The 20,054-nt window shown below is 59.9% G+C and overlaps 1 protein-coding gene across 1 annotated transcript in view; it reads right to left on the minus strand.

The window, feature by feature from the left end:
• Window positions 1–236: 236 nt before the first annotated feature.
• LOC116955734 (inositol polyphosphate-4-phosphatase type I A-like) overlaps window positions 237–20,054 on the minus strand; it is a 40,105-nt gene continuing 20,287 nt past the window's right edge. Inside the window, exons 13-26 of the mRNA XM_032977003.2 lie at window positions 19,006–19,139; window positions 18,755–18,862; window positions 17,115–17,220; window positions 16,805–16,982; window positions 14,602–14,760; window positions 13,880–13,946; window positions 13,048–13,196; window positions 12,584–12,707; window positions 10,668–10,800; window positions 9,862–10,002; window positions 6,482–6,579; window positions 5,791–5,915; window positions 4,862–5,016; window positions 237–3,746 (exon numbers count right to left, since the gene is read on the minus strand). Coding sequence (XP_032832894.2) covers window positions 3,614–3,746; window positions 4,862–5,016; window positions 5,791–5,915; window positions 6,482–6,579; window positions 9,862–10,002; window positions 10,668–10,800; window positions 12,584–12,707; window positions 13,048–13,196; window positions 13,880–13,946; window positions 14,602–14,760; window positions 16,805–16,982; window positions 17,115–17,220; window positions 18,755–18,862; window positions 19,006–19,139 — 1,810 coding nt within the window. The 3' untranslated portion in view covers window positions 237–3,613. The remainder of the gene's footprint in view (window positions 3,747–4,861; window positions 5,017–5,790; window positions 5,916–6,481; window positions 6,580–9,861; window positions 10,003–10,667; window positions 10,801–12,583; window positions 12,708–13,047; window positions 13,197–13,879; window positions 13,947–14,601; window positions 14,761–16,804; window positions 16,983–17,114; window positions 17,221–18,754; window positions 18,863–19,005; window positions 19,140–20,054) is intronic.

Raw genomic sequence — 20,054 nt, forward strand, 5'->3', positions numbered from 1 at the left:
CTCACACGTTTGAGTGAGAGAGCTCAAATGAATGACAGCTCACAGGAGTGAGAGCTCTCACACGAGCCCACCGACGCTGCCGATAGTGATGCACTCGGCAAGAGGGAAGAGGCCGTCCGTGTGTCTGATGGGATGTGTAAAATGGAAATGTATTTCCCGAAAAATAACAAACTGTTATTGTTGAAAGGAGAGTGCAGGGGTGGGTATGGGATGGGAGAGAGGTGGGAGAGTCTGGGTTGGTAGATCTGTTTATTGAGATGATGATGTCAGTGGTAATTACCAAAGCAAATCAGAGTGAACGCCGAGCCTGTGTATGGGTAGGGTGGGGGTAGTGTAGGGTAGGGTTAGGAGTAGGTTGGGGTAGTGTAGGGTATGGTTAGGGGTACGGTGGGGTAGTGTAGGGTGGGGTAGGCTGGGGTACTGTAGGGTAGGGGTAGTGTAGGGTAGGGTTCGGAGTAGGTTGGGGTACTGTGCAGTAGCGTTAGTGGTAAGGCTAGTGTGGGTCAGGGTTGGTGGTAGGGTTAGTGTGGGTCAGGGTTAGTGGTAAGGTTAGCGTGGGTCAGGGTTAGTGGTAGGGTTAGTGTGGGTCAGGGTTAGTGGTAGGGTTAGTGTGGGTCAGGGTTAGTGGTAGGGTTAGTGTGGGTCAGGGTTAGTGGTAAGGTTAGCGTGGGTCAGGGTTAGTGGTAGGGTTAGTGTGGGTCAGGGTTAGTGGTAGGGTTAGTGTGGGTCGGGGTTAGTGGTAGGGTTAGTGTGGGTCAGGGTAAGTGGTAGGGTTAGTGTGGGTCAGGGTTAGTGGTAGGGTTAGTGTGGGTCAGGGTAAGTGGTAGGGTTAGTGTGGGTCAGGGTTAGTGGTAGGGTTAGTGTGGGTCAGGGTTAGTGGTAGGGTTAGTGTGGGTCAGGGTTAGTGGTAGGGTTAGTGTGGGTCAGGGTTAGTGGTAGGGTTAGTGTGGGTCAGGGTTAGTGGTAGGGTTAGTGTGGGTCAGGGTTAGTGGTAGGGTTAGTGTGGGTCAGGGTAAGTGGTAGGGTTAGTGTGGGTCAGGGTTAGTGGTAGGGTTAGTGTGGGTCAGGGTAAGTGATAGGGTTAGTGGTAGGGTTAGTGTGGGTCAAGGTTAGTGATAGGGTTAGTGTGGGTCAGGGTAAGTGATAGGGTTAGTGGTAGGGTTAGTGTGGGTCAGGGTTAGTGGTAGGGTTAGTGTGGGTCAGGGTTAGTGGTAAGGTTAGCGTGGGTCAGGGTTAGTGGTAGGGTTAGTGTGGGTCAAGGTAAGTGGTAGGGTTAGTGGTAGGGTTAGTGTGGGTCAGGGTAAGTGGTACGGTTAGTGTGGGTCTGGGTTAGTGGTAGGGTTAGCGTGGGTCAGGGTTAGTCGTAGGGTTAGTGGTAGGGTTAGTGTGGGTCAGGGTTAGTGGTCGGGTTAGTGTGGGTCAGTGGTAGGGTTAGTGTGGGTCAGGGTAAGTGGTAGGGTTAGTGGCAGGGTTAGTGTGGGTCAGGGTTAGTGGTAGGGTCAGTGTGGGTCAGGGTTAGTGGTAGGGTCAGTGTGGGTCAGGGTTAGTGGTAGGGTTAGTGTGGGTCAGGGTAAGTGGTAGGGTTAGTGTGGGTCAGGGTAAGTGGAAGGGTTAGTGTGGGTCAGGGTTAGTGGTAGGGTTAGTGTGGGTCAGGGTTAGTGGTAGGGTTAGTGTGGGTCAGGGTAAGTGGTAGGGTTAGTGGTAGGGTTAGTGTGGGTCAGGGTAAGTGATAGGGTAAGTGGTAGGGTTAGTGTGGGTCAGTGGTAGGGTTAGTGTGGGTCAGGGTTAGTGGTAAGGTTAGTGGTAGGGTTAGTGGTAGGGTTAGTGGTAGGGTTAGCATGGGTCAGGGTAAGTGATAGGGTTAGTGTGGGTCAGGGTAATTGGTAGGGTTAGTGTGGGTCAGGGTAAGTGGTAGGGTTAGTGTGGGTCAGGGTTAGTGGTAGGGTTAGTGTGGGTCAGGGTTAGTGGTAGGGTTAGTGTGGGTCAGGGTAAGTAGTAGGGTTAGTGTGGATCAGGGTAAGTGATAGGGTTAGTGTGGGTCAGGGTTAGTGGTAGGGTTAGTGTGGGTCAGGGTTAGTGGTAGGGTTAGTGTGGGTCAGGGTAAGTGGTAGGGTTAGTGTGGGTCAGGGTTAGTGTGGGTCAGGGTTAGTGGTAGGGTTAGTGTGGGTCAGGGTAAGTGGTAGGGTTAGTGTGGGTCAGGGTAAGTGATAGGGTTAGTGTGGGTCAGGGTAAGTGATAGGGTAAGTGGTAGGGTTAGTGTGGGTCAGTGGTAGGGTTAGTGTGGGTCAGGGTTAGTGGTAAGGTTAGTGGTAGGGTTAGTGGTAGGGTTAGTGGTAGGGTTAGCATGGGTCAGGGTAAGTGATAGGGTTAGTGTGGGTCAGGGTAATTGGTAGGGTTAGTGTGGGTCAGGGTAAGTGGTAGGGTTAGTGTGGGTCAGGGTTAGTGGTAGGGTTAGTGTGGGTCAGGGTTAGTGGTAGGGTTAGTGTGGGTCAGGGTAAGTGGTAGGGTTAGTGTGGGTCAGGGTTAGTGTGGGTCAGGGTTAGTGGTAGGGTTAGTGTGGGTCAGGGTAAGTGGTAGGGTTAGTGTGGGTCAGGGTAAGTGATAGGGTTAGTGTGGGTCAGGGTTAGTGGTAGGGTTAGTGTGGGTCAGGGTAAGTGGTAGAGTTAGTGAGGGTTAGGGGAAGAGTTAGTGAGAGTTAGGGGTAGAGTTAGTGAGGGGTAGAGTTAGTGAGGGGTAGAGTTAGTGAGAGTTAGAGTTAGTGAGGGTTAGTGAGAGTTAGAGTTAGTGAGGGTTAGTGAGGGGTAGAGTTAGTGAGAGTTAGAGTTAGTGAGGGTTAGTGAGAGTTAGAGTTAGTGAGGGTTAGTGAGGGGTAGAGTTAGTGAGAGTTAGAGTTAGTGAGGGTTAGTGAGAGTTAGAGTTAGTGAGGGTTAGTGAGGGGTAGAGTTAGTGAGGGTTACGCACACCCTGTGACATTTTCTCCTCGTTTGACACAATAGTACAATCACGTCACCCGCAAATCACTCGCGGGGCAATCATCTCTCCAGCTTTCTCACCGGCTGACTCCCGCCCAGCGGGGGGGCGGGGGAGGTTGTGAGACGGGGGGGGGGGGGCGGTGTGTGTGGCCTTGCCATGGGCTCTGAAACGTTCCCTTCCACAGGAGTCAACAACGCAGACCCGGACAGGGGTGTGTGTGGCCTTGCCATGGGGCTCTGAAACGTTCCCTTCCACAGCAGGCGACAACGCTAGACCCGAACAGGGGTGTGTGTGGCCTTGCCATGGGGCTCTGAAACGTTCCCTTCCACAGCAGGCGACAACGCTAGACCCGGACAGGGGTGTGTGTGGCCTTGCCATGGGGCTCTGAAACGTTCCCTTCCACAGCAGGCGACAACGCTAGACCCGGACAGGGGTGTGTGTGGCCTTGCCATGGGGCTCTGAAACGTTCCCTTCCACAGCAGGCGACAACGCTAGACCCGGACAGGGCGTGCGTGATAGCAACGTGCCGGCCCGTCGACTGCTCCGCCATCAACGGCCGTGTTTGTCCCACTGCCGGATGATGGCCTCCCGCCGGCTCTCACCGCCCCCGCCCCCCCCGCCGCCCCCCCCCACCACGGCTTCACGTGTCCACCTTCCCGTACGTCCCCTCGGGTGGCCGGTAGAAGCGCGGGAAGGTGGCCAGCTGCAGCGTGTGGAACGCGTAGCGTCGACAGCCGACGTTCTTGGCAGCGTTCTCCAGCCGGCAGCCCTCACTGCACAAAGGCAAAAGATGCGACAAGTCCACCCCACCCCCGGCAGAGCCATCAACGGAGTTTCGTTAGCGAGCGGCACCTGCGAAGGCCGGCACGGCACGGCGCACCCACGACAAGGGGGGGGGGGGGGGGGGTGGAGGGCGAGCACCGCGCCCGGCCGCCTTTGTCTCCCCAGTGCGGATAAATCCACAGCGCGGCTGAGTCGACCCAGGGGAGGCCCAGGAACGGTTCAGATATTGTTGGTCGCTCGGGAAGCCGAGTTCGTAGCGCAGTGCTAGCCGCTGCGCCACCGCTCCCCCCCATCAATAACCACGGTGGCTAGGAGATGTTAACTACCTCGCCTGGTCTACAGGAGGTCGTGGGTTCGATCCCGACCCTGACACCTGCTGCTGTATATTTAGAGTTTGCGTCTCTCTCTCTCTCTCTCCGTGGTGAGATGTTAACTCCCTCGCCTGGTCTACAGGAGGTCGTGGGTTCGATCCCAACCCTGACGCCTGCTGTATATTTAGAGTTTGCGTGTCTCTCTCTCCGTGGTGAGATGTTGACTACCTCGCCTGGTCTACAGGAGGTCGTGGGTTCGATCACGACCCTGACGCCTGCTGATGTATATTTGGAGTTTGCGTGTCTCTCTCTCTCTTTGTGGTGAGATGTTAACTACCTCGCCTGGTCTACAGGAGGTCGTGGGTTCGATCCCGACCCTGACACCTGCTGCTGTATATTTGGAGTTTGCGTGTCTCTCTCTCTCCGTGGTGAGATGTTAACTACCTCGCTGGGTATACAGGAGGTCGTGGGTTCGATCCCGACCCTGACACCTGCTGCTGTATATTTAGAGTTTGCGTCTCTCTCTCTCTCTCTCTGCGTGGTCGCGTGGATTTATCTCCGCACCCTACAGTTTTTGCCCTCCACACACATCTAGAATCGACGTCGCGCGTTTCTGAATCATTTGCCTGCCGTGAACATCCACACTGAGCCACGTCGCCAACATTTGTGGCCAGGTCGCTTCTGGAAACAACAGAGCTACAGAGCTCGATGGCCTTCACCCTGTAAACTAACAAGAGCGTTTAAGAGTTTACACAGCCGCCGCAAGTCACCCCCCCCGACCCCGCCCCGCCCACCTGCGCATGCAGTTGAGGGCCGCTGAGAAGACGGAGGCCGGGAGGCCGTGGCGGTCCCTGAGCAGGGCGCATTGCTCCAGCGTCACCGACATGGCCGTGCGGTCCTTGGCGCTCTTGCAGCTCGTCACGCGCACGCCCCGCAGGCGCTGGCACACCTGCTCACTCGCACGCACGCAGGTACGCACGCATGTACACACGAGGACGCACGCAAGTACACACGCACGTACACACGTACACACGAGGACGTACGCAGGTACACACGTACACGCGCACGTACACATGAGGACGCACGCAGGTACATGCAGGTACACACGCACGTACACACGTACACACGAGAACGCACGCAAGTACAAAAAAAAACAAAGACAAAGATCCCCCGTATAGCCTCAACAGACTGTTGGGACAAGTGCTGTTAAGCGAGCACCTATGAAGACCTGAACGACGCGCGAGGGGGTGGGTGGCCAGCACCTTGCCCGGCCGCCTTTGTCTCCCTAGTGGAGATGTTTAATGCACATCGTGCTAGGTACTCGTTTGAGGCCTAGTGGAGGCCCAGGACCGGTTCACATAATCGTGACCGGTGTTGGCCATGAGCGGGAATCGAACCCGGGTCGCCAGGTTCATAGCGCAGCGCGCTAACCGCTACACTATTGCGTGCGTGTGCGCATGTGTGCGCGTACGCACACACGCATGTGCGCACGCACACACGCACACACACGCACACACACGCACACACACACACAAGCACACACACGCACGCACACACACACAAGCACACACGCGCGCGCGCATTCGCGAGGGGCAAGTATGCGCGTTGAACTTCTTCCGCACCGTACGTAGGCCAACCGTGCTCATCGGAGGTGCGGCACCGAGGAGTGGCGAGGCGAGGGGCAGGCGAGGGGGGCGGCGAGGGGGCACGGTGCGGCCCTCACCTGCGCGGCCGCCTGCAGCACGTGGACGTTCTTGCTGCGCCGGGAGGCGGCCGAGTTGGCGAGCTCCTCGAGGAGCTCCGGGAGGGGGCGCCAGCTAGGGGAGGCCACGTCGCCCCGCGCCTCCGCTGCAGAGACAAAGGTCCACCACCCACCCCCCGGACCCCCCGCAAAGCCTTGACGGACCGGTTGGGGCGTGTACGACACGGCCGGCATTTGCCGCACCCAGGGAAGCCCGCGACCGGGTCGGATAATCGTCGCCGGTGGTGGCCGTGAGCGGGAATCAAATTCGGGTCGCCGGGTTCGTAGCGCAGCGTGGCGCTAACCGCTGCGCCGCCGCTCCCCACACACACACACAAAGATCCCCCCCCCCCGATATAGCCTCAAAATAGTGTAGGGGCAAGTGCTGTTAGCGAGAAGCACCTATGAAGGCCGGCACGGCACACGAGGATGGTGGGTGGCCAGCACCACGCCCGGCCGCCTTTGTCTCCCCAGTGGCGATGTTTACTACACACCGCACCAGGTGACTCATTTGAGGCGGAGTAGATCGAGTGGAGGCCCAGGACCGGTTCAGAGAATCGTCACCGGTGGTGTTGGTGGCCGTGAGCGCTAGCCGCACGTACACACGCGTGCGCACAGGTACACACGCTCACGGGCGCAGGTTCGCGCCTGCAGGTACGGAGGAGAGACTCACGGGAGGGCAGGTAGGCGCACGCACGCTTGTGGTACGCACGCAGACGCTCGCAGCTCTCAACACACAGCCGCTCCTGCAGAGACGTGTCCCCGTGAAACCTACACGGAGACACACGGAGACACGGAGACACAACGCGCACAGGCACCACGTGCAGAGACATGGAGACGCTGAGACACAGAGACACCACAAGCTGAGACACCACACACACAAAGACACCACACACACAGAAACACCGCACACACACACGGAGACACCACACACACAGAGACACCACGCACACAGAGGCACCGCGCACACAGAGACACCGCGCACACAGAGACACCGCGCACACAGAGACACCGCGCACACAGACACACCACACACACAGAGACACCACACACACAGACACCACACACAGAGACACCACGCACACAGAGACACCACGCACACAAGAGACACCACACACACAGAGACACCGCACACACAGAGACACCGCACACACAGAGACACCACAGACACAGAGACACCACACACACAGAGACACCACACACACAGAGACACCACGCACACACAGATACCACGCACACAGAGACACCACACACACAGACACAGAGACACCACACACACAGACACAGAGACACCACACGCACAGAGACACCACGCACACAGAGACACCACGCACACAGAGACACCGCACACTCAGAGACACCACACACACAGAGACTCCACACACACAGAGACACCACGCACACAGAGACACCGCACACACAGAGACACCACACACACAGAGACACCACACACACAGAAACACCACACACACAGAGACACCACACACACAGAGACACCACACACAGAGAGACACCACACACACACAGAGAGACACCGCACACACAGAGACACCACACACACAGAGACACCGCACACACAGAGACACCACACATAGACGCACATAGACACCACACACTCACAGACACCACACACACAGAGACACCAAACACACAGGAACACCACGCACACAGAGACACCGCACACACAGAGACACCACACACACAGAGACACCACACACAGACGCACATAGACACCACACACTCACAGACACCACACACACAGAGACACCACACACACAGGAACACCACGCACACAGAGACACCACACACACAGAGACACCACGCACACAGAGACACCGCACACTCAGAGACACCACACACACAGAGACACCACGCACACACAGACACCGCACACACAGAGACACCACATACACAGAGACACCACGTACACAGAGACACCGCACACACAGAGACACCGCACACACAGAGACACCGCACACACAGAGACACCACACACACAGAGACACCGCACACACAGAGACACCGCACACACAGAGACACCGCACACACAGAGACACCATACACACAGAGACACCACACACACACAGACACCACACACACAGAGACACCACACACAGAGACACCACACACACAGAGACACCACACACAGAGACACCACACACACAGAGACACCACACACACAGAGACACCACACACACAGATACACCACACACACAGAGACACCACACACACAGAGACACCACAGACACAGAGACACCACACACACAGAGACACCACACACACAGAGACACCACAGACACAGAGACACCACACACACAAAGACACCACACACACAGAGACACCACACACACAGAGACACCACAGACACAGATACACCACAGACACAGAGACACCACACACACAGAGACACCACACACACACAGACACCACACACACAAACACCACACACACACAGACACCACACACACAGAGACACCACACGAGTAACCGGGCGAGTGTCTCAATCGGCGGTGAGCACAGTGGGCCAGCAATCGGCCAGCGTGGTGGTGGGTGGCGTGCGAGGTGGTGGGTGGAGAGCGAGGTGGTGGGTGGAGAGCGAGGCAGTGGGTGGAGAGCGAGGTGGTGGGTGGAGAGCGAGGTGGTGGGTGGCGTGCGAGGTGGTGGGTGGAGAGCGAGGTGGTGGGTGGAGAGCGAGGTGGTGGGTGGAGAGCGAGGTGGTGGGTGGAGAGCGAGGTGGTGGGTGGCGTGCGAGGTGGTTGGTGGAGAGCGAGGTGGTGGGTGGAGAGCGAGGTGGTGGGTGGCGTGCGAGGTAGTGGGTGGAGAGCGAGGTGGTGGGTGGAGAGCAAGGTGGTGGGTGGTGAGCGAGGTGGTGGGTGGCGTGCGAGGTGGTGGGTGGAGAGCGAGGCGGTGGGTGGAGAGCGAGGTGGTGGGTGGCGTGCGAGGTGGTGGGTGGAGAGCGAGGTGGTGGGTGGAGAGCGAGGTGGTGGGTGGTGAGCGAGGTCGTGGGTGGAGAGCGAGGTGGTGGGTGGCGTGCGAGGTGGTGGGTGGAGAGCGAGGTGGTGGGTGGAGAGCGAGGTGGTGGGTGGTGAGCGAGGTCGTGGGTGGAGAGCGAGGTGGTGGGTGGCGTGCGAGGTGGTGGGTGGAGAGCGAGGTGGTGGGTGGAGAACGAGGTGGTGGGTGGTGAGCGAGGTGGTGGGTGGAGAGCGAGGTGGTGGGTGGAGAGCGAGGTGGTGGGTGGCGTGCGAGGTGGTGGGTGGCGTGCGAGGTGGTGGGTGGAGAGCGAGGTGGTGGGTGGAGAGCGAGGTGGTGGGTGGCGTGCGAGGTGGTGGGTGGCGTGCGAGGTGGTGGGTGGAGAGCGAGGTGGTGGGTGGAGAGCGAGGTGGTGGGTGGAGAGCGAGGTGGTGGGTGGAGAGCGAGGTGGTGGGTGGAGAGCGAGGTGGTGGGTGGAGAGCGTGGTGGTGGATGGCGTGCGAGGAGGTGGGTGGAGAGCGAGGTGGTGGATGGAGAGCGAGGTGGTGGGTGGAGAGCGAGGTGGTGGGTGGCGTGCGAGGTGGTGGGTGGCGTGCGAGGTGGTGGGTGGAGAGCGAGGTGGTGGGTGGAGAGCGAGGTGGTGGGTGGAGAGCGAGGTGGTGGGTGGAGAGCGAGGTGGTGGGTGGCGTGCGAGGTGGTGGGTGGCGTGCGAGGTGGTGGGTGGAGAGCGAGGTGGTGGGTGGAGAGCGAGGTGGTGGGTGGAGAGCGAGGCGGTGGGTGGAGAGCGAGGCGGTGGGTGGAGAGCGAGGTGGTGGGTGGAGAGCGAGGTGGTGGGTGGAGAGCGAGGTGGTGGGTGGCGTGCGAGGTGGTGGGTGGCGTGCGAGGTGGTGGGTGGCGAGCGAGGTGGTGGGTGGCGAGCGAGGTGGTGGGTGGCGTGCGAGGTGGTGGGTGGAGAGCGTGGCGGTGGGTGGCGTGCGAGGTGGTGGGTGGAGAGCGAGGTGGTGGGTGGAGAGCGAGGTGGTGGGTGGAGAGCGAGGCAGTGGGTGGTGAGCGAGCGAGCGAGCGAGCGAGCGGGCGACTCGCCTTTCGACAAGTGTCTGCTGCTCGTTGATGCCGATGCTGAAGAGTGCGGTGCTGACGGGGACGAGGGCGCCGTCTCTGAGGGGCTCGGGCAGCGTGCGGAACATCGGCGCGGGCAGAGGGACACTCACCACGCAGCCCTCCCTGCGCACACCGCACGCGCCGCGTGATGCGAGCACCACCGCGTGTGTACCGCGTGTGTACCGCGTGTGTACCGCGTGTGTACTGCGTGTGTACCACGTGTGTACCACGTGTGTACTGCGTGTGTACCGCGTGTGTACCGCGTGTGTACTGCGTGTGTACCACGTGTGTACCACGTGTGTACTGCGTGTGTACCACGTGTGTACCGCGTGTGTACCGCGTGTGTACCACGTGTGTGCCACGTGTGTACCGCGTGTGTACCACGTGTGTACCACGTGTGTACCGCGTGTGTACCGCGTGTGTACCGCGTGTGTACTGCGTGTTCGTGCTCGCGTGTACTGTGTGCGGGGGCAGCGATGGCGCTGCGCTACGAACCCGGCGATCCGATTTCGATTCCCACTCCCGGCGCCAACACCGGTGACGATTATCTGAACCGGTCCCGGGCCTCACCTAGGTCGACTCAGCCTCAAATGAGTAGCTGGTGCGGTGTGTGAATATCGCCACTGGGGAGACAAAGGCGGCCGGGCGCGGTGCTGGCCACCCACCCCCTCGTGCGCCGTGTCGGCCTTCACAGGTGCTGCTCGCTAGCAGCACTTGCCCCGACAGTCTGTTACAGGCTACGCGGGGGATCTTTGCCTTTGTACTGCGTGTGCGTGCGCGCGAGTTACCCGTCCTCTGTCAGAGACGGCAGCAGGCCGTCTCCCTCGGAGCCGGGAGGCGACAGGGTGAGCCGCAGGGAGACGCGGTGAGACAGATCCATCACGGACACCGCCATGTCCTCCAGCATCGCCTGCTCATCCCCTACGCACGGAGAGGGGCAGACAGAGTGGGAGACAGGGAGAGGAACGTGGGTGGCACACATTCGCGACCACGATTGTAGTCGTAACTTGGCCAACACGGCCCCATGTAGCACGGCATCAACAAGGCTCGCTACTCTACGGGACGTCTGGCAAAATCTTCACCGAGCTGCAGCGTGGCGCAACATTCCCGGGCACGTGGTGTGACGGGGTACTGCAACATTCCCAGGCACGTGGTGTGACGGGATACCGGAACATTCCCCGGCATGTGGTGTGACGGGGTACCGGAACATTCCCGGGCACGCGGTGTGACGGGGTACTGCAACATTCCCGGTCACGTGGTGTGACGGGGTATTGCAACATTCCCGGGCACGCGGTGTGACGGGGTACTGCAACATTCCCGGTCACGTGGTGTGACGGGGTACCGCAACATTCCCGGGCACGCGGTGTGACGGGGTACTGCAAGATGTCCGTCCGGCTGCCGAACGAGCTTGTCGTAAGGTGGCACACGCATTACAACGCAGAGCGCTTGCCACAAGCGAGCGTAGCCAAACGCGCTCGTGGCACGGTTGGCTGCGTACGGCGCGGGACAACTTCGACGCACGCGGCATGCGGAAGCCTCGCCGAGCTCGTCGAAGAGCACGTGCCAGGACGCTAACGCCGGTCATCCTCGCGGGAGCCTTTTGGCGCGAGCCATCGAACAAAGACGGTCGACCGCGTCGCGCGCTTTCAGATGCGCCTCTGGGGCCATCTGGAATGCTCTCCCTTCAGGAGTTACGTACGGACTTCAAAATCGTCCAGGTTGAAAACTCACTAAACGGCTTTGTGTGTTTAGTTTGTTGTCCTTCCGCAAGCACCTCAAATTAGCACGGTTGGCTACAAACAGTGCGAAAGAAGTTAAACGTACACACACACATAGGTGGGTACTCGCCAGAGGTGTGCTACAGTGGCTAGGAGATGTTAACTACCTCGCCTGGTATGCAGGAGGTCGTGGTTTCAATCCCGACCGTGACGCCTGCTGCTGTATATTTGGAGTTTGCGTGTCTCTCTCTCTCTCCGTGGTGAGATGTTAACTACCTCGCCTGGTATACAGGAGGTCGTGGGTTCCATCCCGACCCTGACGATGCCTGCTGCTGTATATTTGGAGTTTGCGTGTCTCTCTCTCTCTCCGTGGTGGCGTGGATTTTTCTCTGGGTCCTCCGGTTTTTCCCCTCCACGTTTCGAGTCAACGTCACCGCGTTCAGATTATTTGGCTGCTGCTGCTGCTACTGCTGCTGCTACTGTTGCTGCTACTGCTGCTGCTGCTACTGCTGCTACTGCTGCTGCTACTGCTGCTGCTACTGCTGCTACTGCTGCTACTGCTGCTGCTACTGCTGCTGCTACTGCTGCTGCTACTGCTACTGTTGCTGCTGCTACTGCTTCTACTGCTGCTGCTGCTACTACTGCTGCTGCTGCTACTGCTGCTACTACTGCTGCTGCTGCTACTGCTGCTGCTGCTACTGCTGCTGCTGCTACTGCTGCTACTGCTGCTGCTACTGCTGCTACTGCTGCTGCTACTGCTGCTGCTGCTACTGCTGCTGCTACTGCTGCTGCTACTGCTGCTGCTGCTGTTACTGCTGCTGCTGCTACTGCTGGTGCTACTGCTGCTGCTGCTACTGCTGCTGCTATAAATGTCTGCGTGACACTTTGCCGAGCCGTCACTCGTGATCGCCAGGTCGCTTCTGAAAACTCCCGTACACAGTCGCTCGGTGGGGCCATGCCTCGAGTCGGAATGGGTGGCTACTCACCGTAGGTGCTCAGGAGGCTTTCGAAGCACACGAGGAGGCCCGCGTGCCGCAGCTGCTGCAGAAACGCGGCGTCGCCAAGCCCCGCACGCAGGCGCAACACGCAGCCCACCACCAGCGCCGACAGCTGCGGAGGAAGACAAAGACGGAGGTGGGGGGGGAGAGTCATGAAGCCAGCGATCAGGGAGAGATGAGGGGTGGGGTCGCGAAGCCAGTAAAGAGGGATCGAACCCACGACCTCCTGTACACCAGGCGAGGTAGTTAACATCTCACCACAGAGAAAGAGAGAGACACGCAGACTCCAAATATACAGCAGCAGGCGACAGGGTCGGGATCGAACCCACGACCTCCTGTAGACCAGGCGAGGTAGTTAACATCTCATAGTCACCGTGGCGCTCATGAGGCGGGGAGACAAAGGTGGTGGTGAGCGGGGGGGGGGGGGGGGAGGTGGCGGTGGCGGGTCTCACGGTGTGGGAATCGATGACGTCTCGCCGGTGGCTCAGCGACGAGCCCCAGCAGGCTTCGCTCTCCAGCGCGATCGCCAGCAGGGCCCGGCCAGCACGATCGCACGCTGCGCGCACGCGGGGAGCCAGCAGCGACACGCGTGCACGCAGGTCTGCAAAGACAAAGGTCCCCCGCGTAGCCTGTAACAGACTGTGGGGGCAAGTGCCGTTAACCAGTAGCGGCGCCTATGAAGGCCGGGAACGGCGCACGAGGGGGTGGGTGGCCAGCACCGCCGCCTTTGTCTCCCTAGTGGCGATGTTTACTACACGCCGCACCAGGTACTCATTTGAGGCCGAGTCGACCTAAGGGGAGGCCCGGGACCGGTTCAGATGATCGTCACCGGTGTTGGCTGTGAGCGGGAATCGAACTGGGGGTCACCGGGTTCGTAGGGCAGCGTAGCGCTAACCGCTGCACCACCGCTCCCCGTACACAGTGTGTCTGCACACGCAGACACACTGCTGCACCACAGTGTGCACACTGCTGCACCACAGCGTGCTCACTGCTGCCCCACAGCGTGCTCACTGCTGCACCACAGCATGCTCAGCGTGCTCACTGCTGCCCCACAGCATGCTCACTGCTGCCCCGCAGCGTGTTCACTGCTGCACCTCAGCGTGCTCACTGCTGCACCACAGCGTGCTCAGCGTGCTCACTGCTGCCCCACAGCGTGCTCACTGCTGCACCTCAGCGTGCTCACTGCTGCCCCACAGCGTGCTCAGCGTGCTCACTGCTGCACCACAGCATGCACACTGCTGCTCCGCAGCGTGCTCACTGCTGCACCTCACACACCGTCCTTACCGTGCTCAGGTCCTGAACCCAATAACAGCAATTCCAGCTCCTCCTCCACTCCGCTCAGCAACTGCGTCTGAGTACACACACACACACAGAGTGAGTACTCACTACTCACTCACTCACTTTACCACCTCTACCCAGGTACCACCTCTAAGTACACACACACAGAGTGAGTACTCACTACTCACTCTAACAGCCTACCCAGGTACCACCTCTAAGTACACACACACAGAGTGAGTACTCACTACTCACTCACGCACTTTACCAGCCTACCCAGGTACCACCTCTAAGTACACACACAGAGTGAGTACTCACTACTCACTCACGCACTTTACCACCCTACCCAGGTACCACCTCTAAGTACACACACACAGAGTGAGTACTCACTACTCACTCACTCTACCACCCTAACCAGGTACCACCTCTAAGTACACACACACAGTGAGTACTCACTACTCACTCACTCACTCTACCACCCTACCCAGGCACAAACACAGAAAGTAACTCACTCACTGCCCACCATACCAGGCCACCTTTGTCTCCCCATTCCTGCTGTTTACACATCGCAACAGGTACTAATTTAAGGCTAAGTCGACCTAGGAGAGGCCCAGGACCGGTTCAGATAATCGTCGTTGGTGTCGGACGTGAGCAGGAATGGAACTCGGGTCGCCGGGTTCGCAGCGTAGCGCTAACCGCTGCACCACCGCTCCCCACACACACCCACTCACCCATTCACGCCGTGACACCACCCGCAGCGTTGAGCTTGTGGACGAGCCGGCGGTGGGGGTTGTGGCAGCGAGTCCGGACTCCTGGCTCTCACTCCGCGCCAGCCGCAACACGGCCTCGCACACCGCTTCCTGCTCACACAGCAATACCACCTGCTGCGTCTGTGGGGGAGGAAGGGGATGTGACAGGGGAGGGTGAGAATGCGAGTGGGTGAGCGTGAGTGGGTGAGCGAAAGTGTGAGTGAGTGTGAGTGGGTGAGTGTGAGTGGGTGAGTGTGAGCGGGTGAGTGTGAGCGGGTGAGTGTGAGTGGGTGAGTGTGAGTGGGTGAGTGTGAGTGGGTGAGTGTGAGTGGGTGAGTGTGAGCGGGTGAGTGTGAGTGGGTGAGCGAGAGTGTGTGTGGGTGAGAGTGTGAGTGGGTGAGAGTGTGAGTGGGTGAGTATGAGTGGGTGAGTGTGAGTGGGTGAGTGCGAGTGAGTGGGTGAGTGCGAGTGAGTGGGTGTGAGTGGGTGAGTGTGAGTGGGTGAGTATGAGTGGGTGAGTATGAGTGGGTGAGTGTGAGTGGGTGAGTATGAGTGGGTGAGTGTGAGTGGGTGAGTATGAGTAGGTGAGTGTGAGTGGGTGAGTGCGAGTGGGTGAGTGATGGGGCAGTTGTGGAGAGAGTGGAGAGTTTCCCATACCTGGGCAGTGTGCTTATGACTGGCTCCAGTTTAACAGCAGAGGTCTCACTCCGAATCAGTCGAGCGGCAATATTTTTCATCGGTTGCGTAACGCTGTGTGGAAGCTACCTGGTCTGTCGCTCCGCACTAAGCTTCAGGTCTTCTCGGCCACGGTCATTCCCTGCCTTCTCTATGCTTGCGAAACGTGGACCCCCCAACGGAACATCTTCGCCGGTTAGAAACATTTAGGCTGGCCGGCCTACGATCCATCCTGGGTTTAACCAGACTGGATTGCGTGAGGAGCTCACAAATCCTTGAAAGATCTGAGCAAGGTCCCATCGGTGAGCTCCTACGGCGGGGAAGGCTGCGATGGCTGGGTCATGTAGCCCTCATGCCCAGCCACCGCATGCCGAAACAGCTTTTGTTCGGCCGGATCGAGGGGGCTAAGCGGGCGCGGCACAGGCTAGAGAAGAGATGGAGTGATGTGGTACAGGAGGACGTGGAGCTGAGTGGACTTGCCAATGACTGGTACCAGCGGTGTCAAGATCGGCCTCTGTGGAGGAGGCTCGTGAAGGACGCTACTGGGCAGTTGGAGGTAGTCGCCCTCCAACAACAACGGAGGGCGGAGGAGCGACGCTCAGAACAACGAGCGGAGCGCCGGGTGGCTAAAGCACAGCAGGTTTGCACAGTAGGGGGCACAGGTGGTGCATCAGCCAGTCATCTCAGTCAGTCGACCCGTGGCACCTGGGTCTGCCCCGTGACCTCCTGCCAGTGGGCGTTCGACACTTCACGTGGCCTCAGGGTGCACATAGCCTGCCACAAGCGTCGTGGTGACGTCACCGCCACTTAGTGGCGAATGGCGGTTGTTGTTGTGGGTGAGTGTGAGTGGGTGAGTATGAGTGGGTGAGTGTGAGTGGGTGAGTATGAGTGGGTGAGTGTGAGTGGGAGAGTATGAGTGGGAGAGTGTGAGTGGGTGAGTGTGAGTGGGTGAGTGCGAGTGAGTGGGTGAGTGTGAGTGGGTGAGTGTGTGAATGTGAGTGGGTGACTGAGAGTGTGAGTGCGAGTGAGTGCGAGTGAGTGGGTGAGTGTGAGTGGGTGAGTGTGAGTGGGTGAGTGTGAGTGGGTGACTGAGAGTGTGAGTGCGAGTGAGTGCGAGTGGGTGAGCGTGAGCGAGCGAGCGAGCGAGAGCGGGCGAGCGAGAGTGGGCGAGCGAGAGTGGGCGAGCGCGAGTGGGTGAGTGGAGTGGGTGAGCGCGAGTGGGTGAGCGAGAGTGGGTGAATGAGAGTGTGAGTGGGCGAGCAAGAGTGGGTGAGTGTGAGTGGGTGAGCGTGAGTGAGAGTGGGTGAGTGAGAGTGAGAGTGGGTGAGTGTGAGTGGGTGAGTGTGAGTGGGTGAGCGTGAGTGAGAGTGAGTGAGAGTGGGTGAGTGGGTGAGTGGGTGAGTGTGAGTGAGCGCGAGCGAGCGAGAGTGGACGAGCGTGAGCGCGAGCCTCCCTGCGAGCGGGCGGTTGACGGGGTGAGCGCGAGTGCGGCGGGAGTCGCGTCGCTCACCGTATCAGCCACGTGGGCTAGGTGGGCGGAGAGCTCTTCAGTGGTGAGCGGCGGCGGTGCGGAGCGAGCGGTGAGCGGCGGTGGCGAGGCGAGGGATGTCAGGTGCGAGTCGAACTGGAGCTTCAGCTTCCACAGACGCTGCAGCAGAGCCCTCACATCGCCCTGCTCACCCAGCCCACTGGGAGGGAGGGGGACAGGCGACTGGGGTTGAGTGGAGGCTGCGTGGTGGTGAGTGACAGGGAGTGTCCAACAGAGGTGAGTGGAGGTGAGTGATGATCGACGGCGGTGGGGGGGGGGGGGGTCTGTGAACCTCCTGAGGCAGGCCCCCCGTGCCATCAGACTCCGCAGCCCCCCGCCCTTGAAGCCGAGGACGTGGGCTGCGGGGGCGCCGACAGTCACCACGTCGTACGTGCAGTCTGGGGGAGCACCACACACGGCCGCCTTTGTCTCCCGCGTAATCGTACTGGCGGCGTGTGACTGGGCGCGTCTCTGTGTGCGCGTGTCGTCACCGTGTCTCTGTGTGTCGTCCCCGTGTCTCTGAGTGTCGTCCCCGTGTCTCTGTGTGCCGTCCCCGTGTCTCTGTGTGCGCGTGTCGTCCCCGTGTCTCTGTGTGTCGTCCCCGTGTCTCTGTGTGCACGTGTCGTCCCCGTGTCTCTGTGTGTCGTCCCCGTGTCTCTGTGTGAGCGTGTCATCCCCGTGTCTCTGGTGTGTGTGTCGTCCCCGTGTCTCTGCGTGAGGGTGTCGTCCCCATGTCTCTGTGTGTCGTCCCCGTGTCTCTGTGTGCGCGTGTCGTCCCCGTGTCTCTGTGTGTCGTCCCCGTGTCTCTGTGTGCGCGTGTCGTCCCCGTGTCTCTGTGTGTCGTCCCCGTGTCTCTGTGTGAGCGTGTCGTCCCCGTGTCTCTGCGTGAGGGTGTCGTCCCCGTGTCTCTGTGTGAGCGTGTCGTCCCCGTGTCTCTGTGTGTCGTCCCCGTGTCTCTGAGTGCGCGTGTCGTCCCCGTGTCTCTGTGTGCGTGTGTCGTCCCCGTGTCTCTGTGTGTCGTCCCCGTGTCTGTGTGTCGTCCCCGTGTCTCTGAGTGCGCGTGTCGTCCCCGTGTCTCTGAGTGAGCGTGTCGTCCCCGTGTCTCTGTGTGTCGTCCCCGTGTCTCTGCGTGTCGTCCCCGTGTCTCTGCGTGTCGTCCCCGTGTCTCTGTGTGAGCGTCGCCCCTGTGTCTCTGTGTGAGCGTCGTCCCTGTGTCTCTGTGTGCGCGTCGTCCCCGTGTCTCTGCGTGTCGTCCCTGTGTCTCTGTGTGAGCGTGTCGTCCCCGTGTCTCTGCGTGTCGTCCCCGTGTCTCTGCGTGTCGTCCCCGTGTCTCTGTGTGAGCGTCGCCCCTGTGTCTCTGTGTGAGCGTCGTCCCTGTGTCTCTGTGTGCACGTCATCCCTGTGTCTCTGCGTGTCGTCCCTGTGTCTCTGTGTGAGCGTGTTGTCCCCGTGTCTCTGTGTGAGCGTGTCGTCCCCGTGTCTCTGTGTGAGCGTGTTGTCCCCGTGTCTCTGAGTGTCGTCCCCGTGTCTCTGTGTGCGCGTCGTCCCCGTGTCTCTGTGTGCGCGTCGTCCCCATGTCTCTGCGTGTCGTCCCCGTATCTCTGCGTGTCGTCACCGTGTCTCTGTGTGCGCGTCGTCCCCGTGTCTCTGTGTGCGCATGTCGTCCCCGTGTCTCTGTGTGCGTGTCGTCCCCGTGTCTCTGTGTGCGCGTCGTCCCCGTGTCTCTGCGTGTCGTCCCCGTGTCTCTGCGTGTCGTCCCCGTGTCTCTGCGTGTCGTCCCCGTGTCTCTGCGTGCGCGTGTCGTCCCCGCGTCTCTGTGTGAGCGTGTCGTCCCCGTGTCTCTGCGTGTCGTCCCCGTGTCTCTGTGTGTCGTCCCCGTGTCTCTGCGTGTCGTCCCCGTGTCTCTGCGTGCGCGTGTCTCTGCCACCGTACCGCGACGCGTGTGCGCATCCTGCACGCGCAGGCGCTGCACGTGGAGGTTGATGGGCACGAAGGCGAGTGCTCGCTCCCTCCGCAGACGGCTCGCCTTGAAGCTCGGCCCTGCACAAAGGCAAAGATCCCCCACATAGCCTCAGCAGACCTTTGGGGCAAGGTGGTGCTAGCAGGCACCTACACACCGAGCCTGGTGGGCGTGGCGGTGAGGAGTGCGGCGAGCCACGGTGGTGAGGAGTGTGGCGAGTCACCGTGGTGAGCGTGCAGGCTGGTGAGGGCCTCCGTGTAGGCCTCCATTTGCTCTCTGCCCAGGGCCAGGAGGCGTTGGCGCCGCTCTTCCACGCGGGCGGGAAGTAGGGGGTCCACACTTTGCAGTAGAGAGAGCCTGGCAGGTCAAGGGGACAAACACACAGGGGTTAAAAAAGACAAAGTTCCCCCGTGTAGCCTTTAACGGGCTGTTGGGACAAGTGCTGTTAGCGGGTAGCACCTACAAAGCAGGTGCACCACACGAGGGGGTGGGTGGCCAGCACCACGCCCGGCCGCCTTTGTCTTCCCTTAGTGGCGATGTTTACTACACACCGCACCAGGTACTCATTTGAGGCTGAGTCGACCTCCACATGCAGGACCGGTTCAGATAATCGTCAACGGCGTTGGCCGTGAGCAGGAATCGAACTCGGGTCGCCAGGTTCGTAGCGCGGCGCTAACCGCTGTGCCACCGGGGACACACAGGGGGAGTACACACAGGTGGTACACACAGGTGGTACACACAGGTGGTACACACAGGTGGTACACACAGGGAGTACACACAGGTGGTACACACAGGTGGTACACACAGGTGGTACACACAGGTGGTACACACAGGTGGTACACACAGGTGGTACACACAGGGAGTACACACAGGGAGTACACACAGGTGGTACACACAGGTGGTACACACAGGGAGTACACACAGGTGGTACACACAGGGAGTACACACAGGTGGTACACACAGGTGGTACACACAGGTGGTACACACAGGTGGTACACACAGGGAGTACACACAGGTGGTACACACAGGTGGTACACACAGGTGGTACACACAGGGAGTACACACAGGGAGTACACACAGGGAGTACACACAGGTGGTACACACAGGTGGTACACACAGGTGGTACACACAGGTGGTACACACAGGTGGTACACACAGGTGGTACAGTGTGGGGGTACACACAGTGTGAGTACACACAGGGTGAGTACACACAGGGAGTACACACAGGTGGTACAGTGTGTGAGTACACACAGGTGGTACACACAGGGAGTA

Source organism: Petromyzon marinus, chromosome 61, assembly GCF_048934315.1.
Source record: "Petromyzon marinus isolate PM22_M1 ecotype Great Lakes invasive population chromosome 61, UKy_Petmar_22M1.pri1.0, whole genome shotgun sequence".
NCBI lineage: Eukaryota > Metazoa > Chordata > Hyperoartia > Petromyzontiformes > Petromyzontidae > Petromyzon > Petromyzon marinus.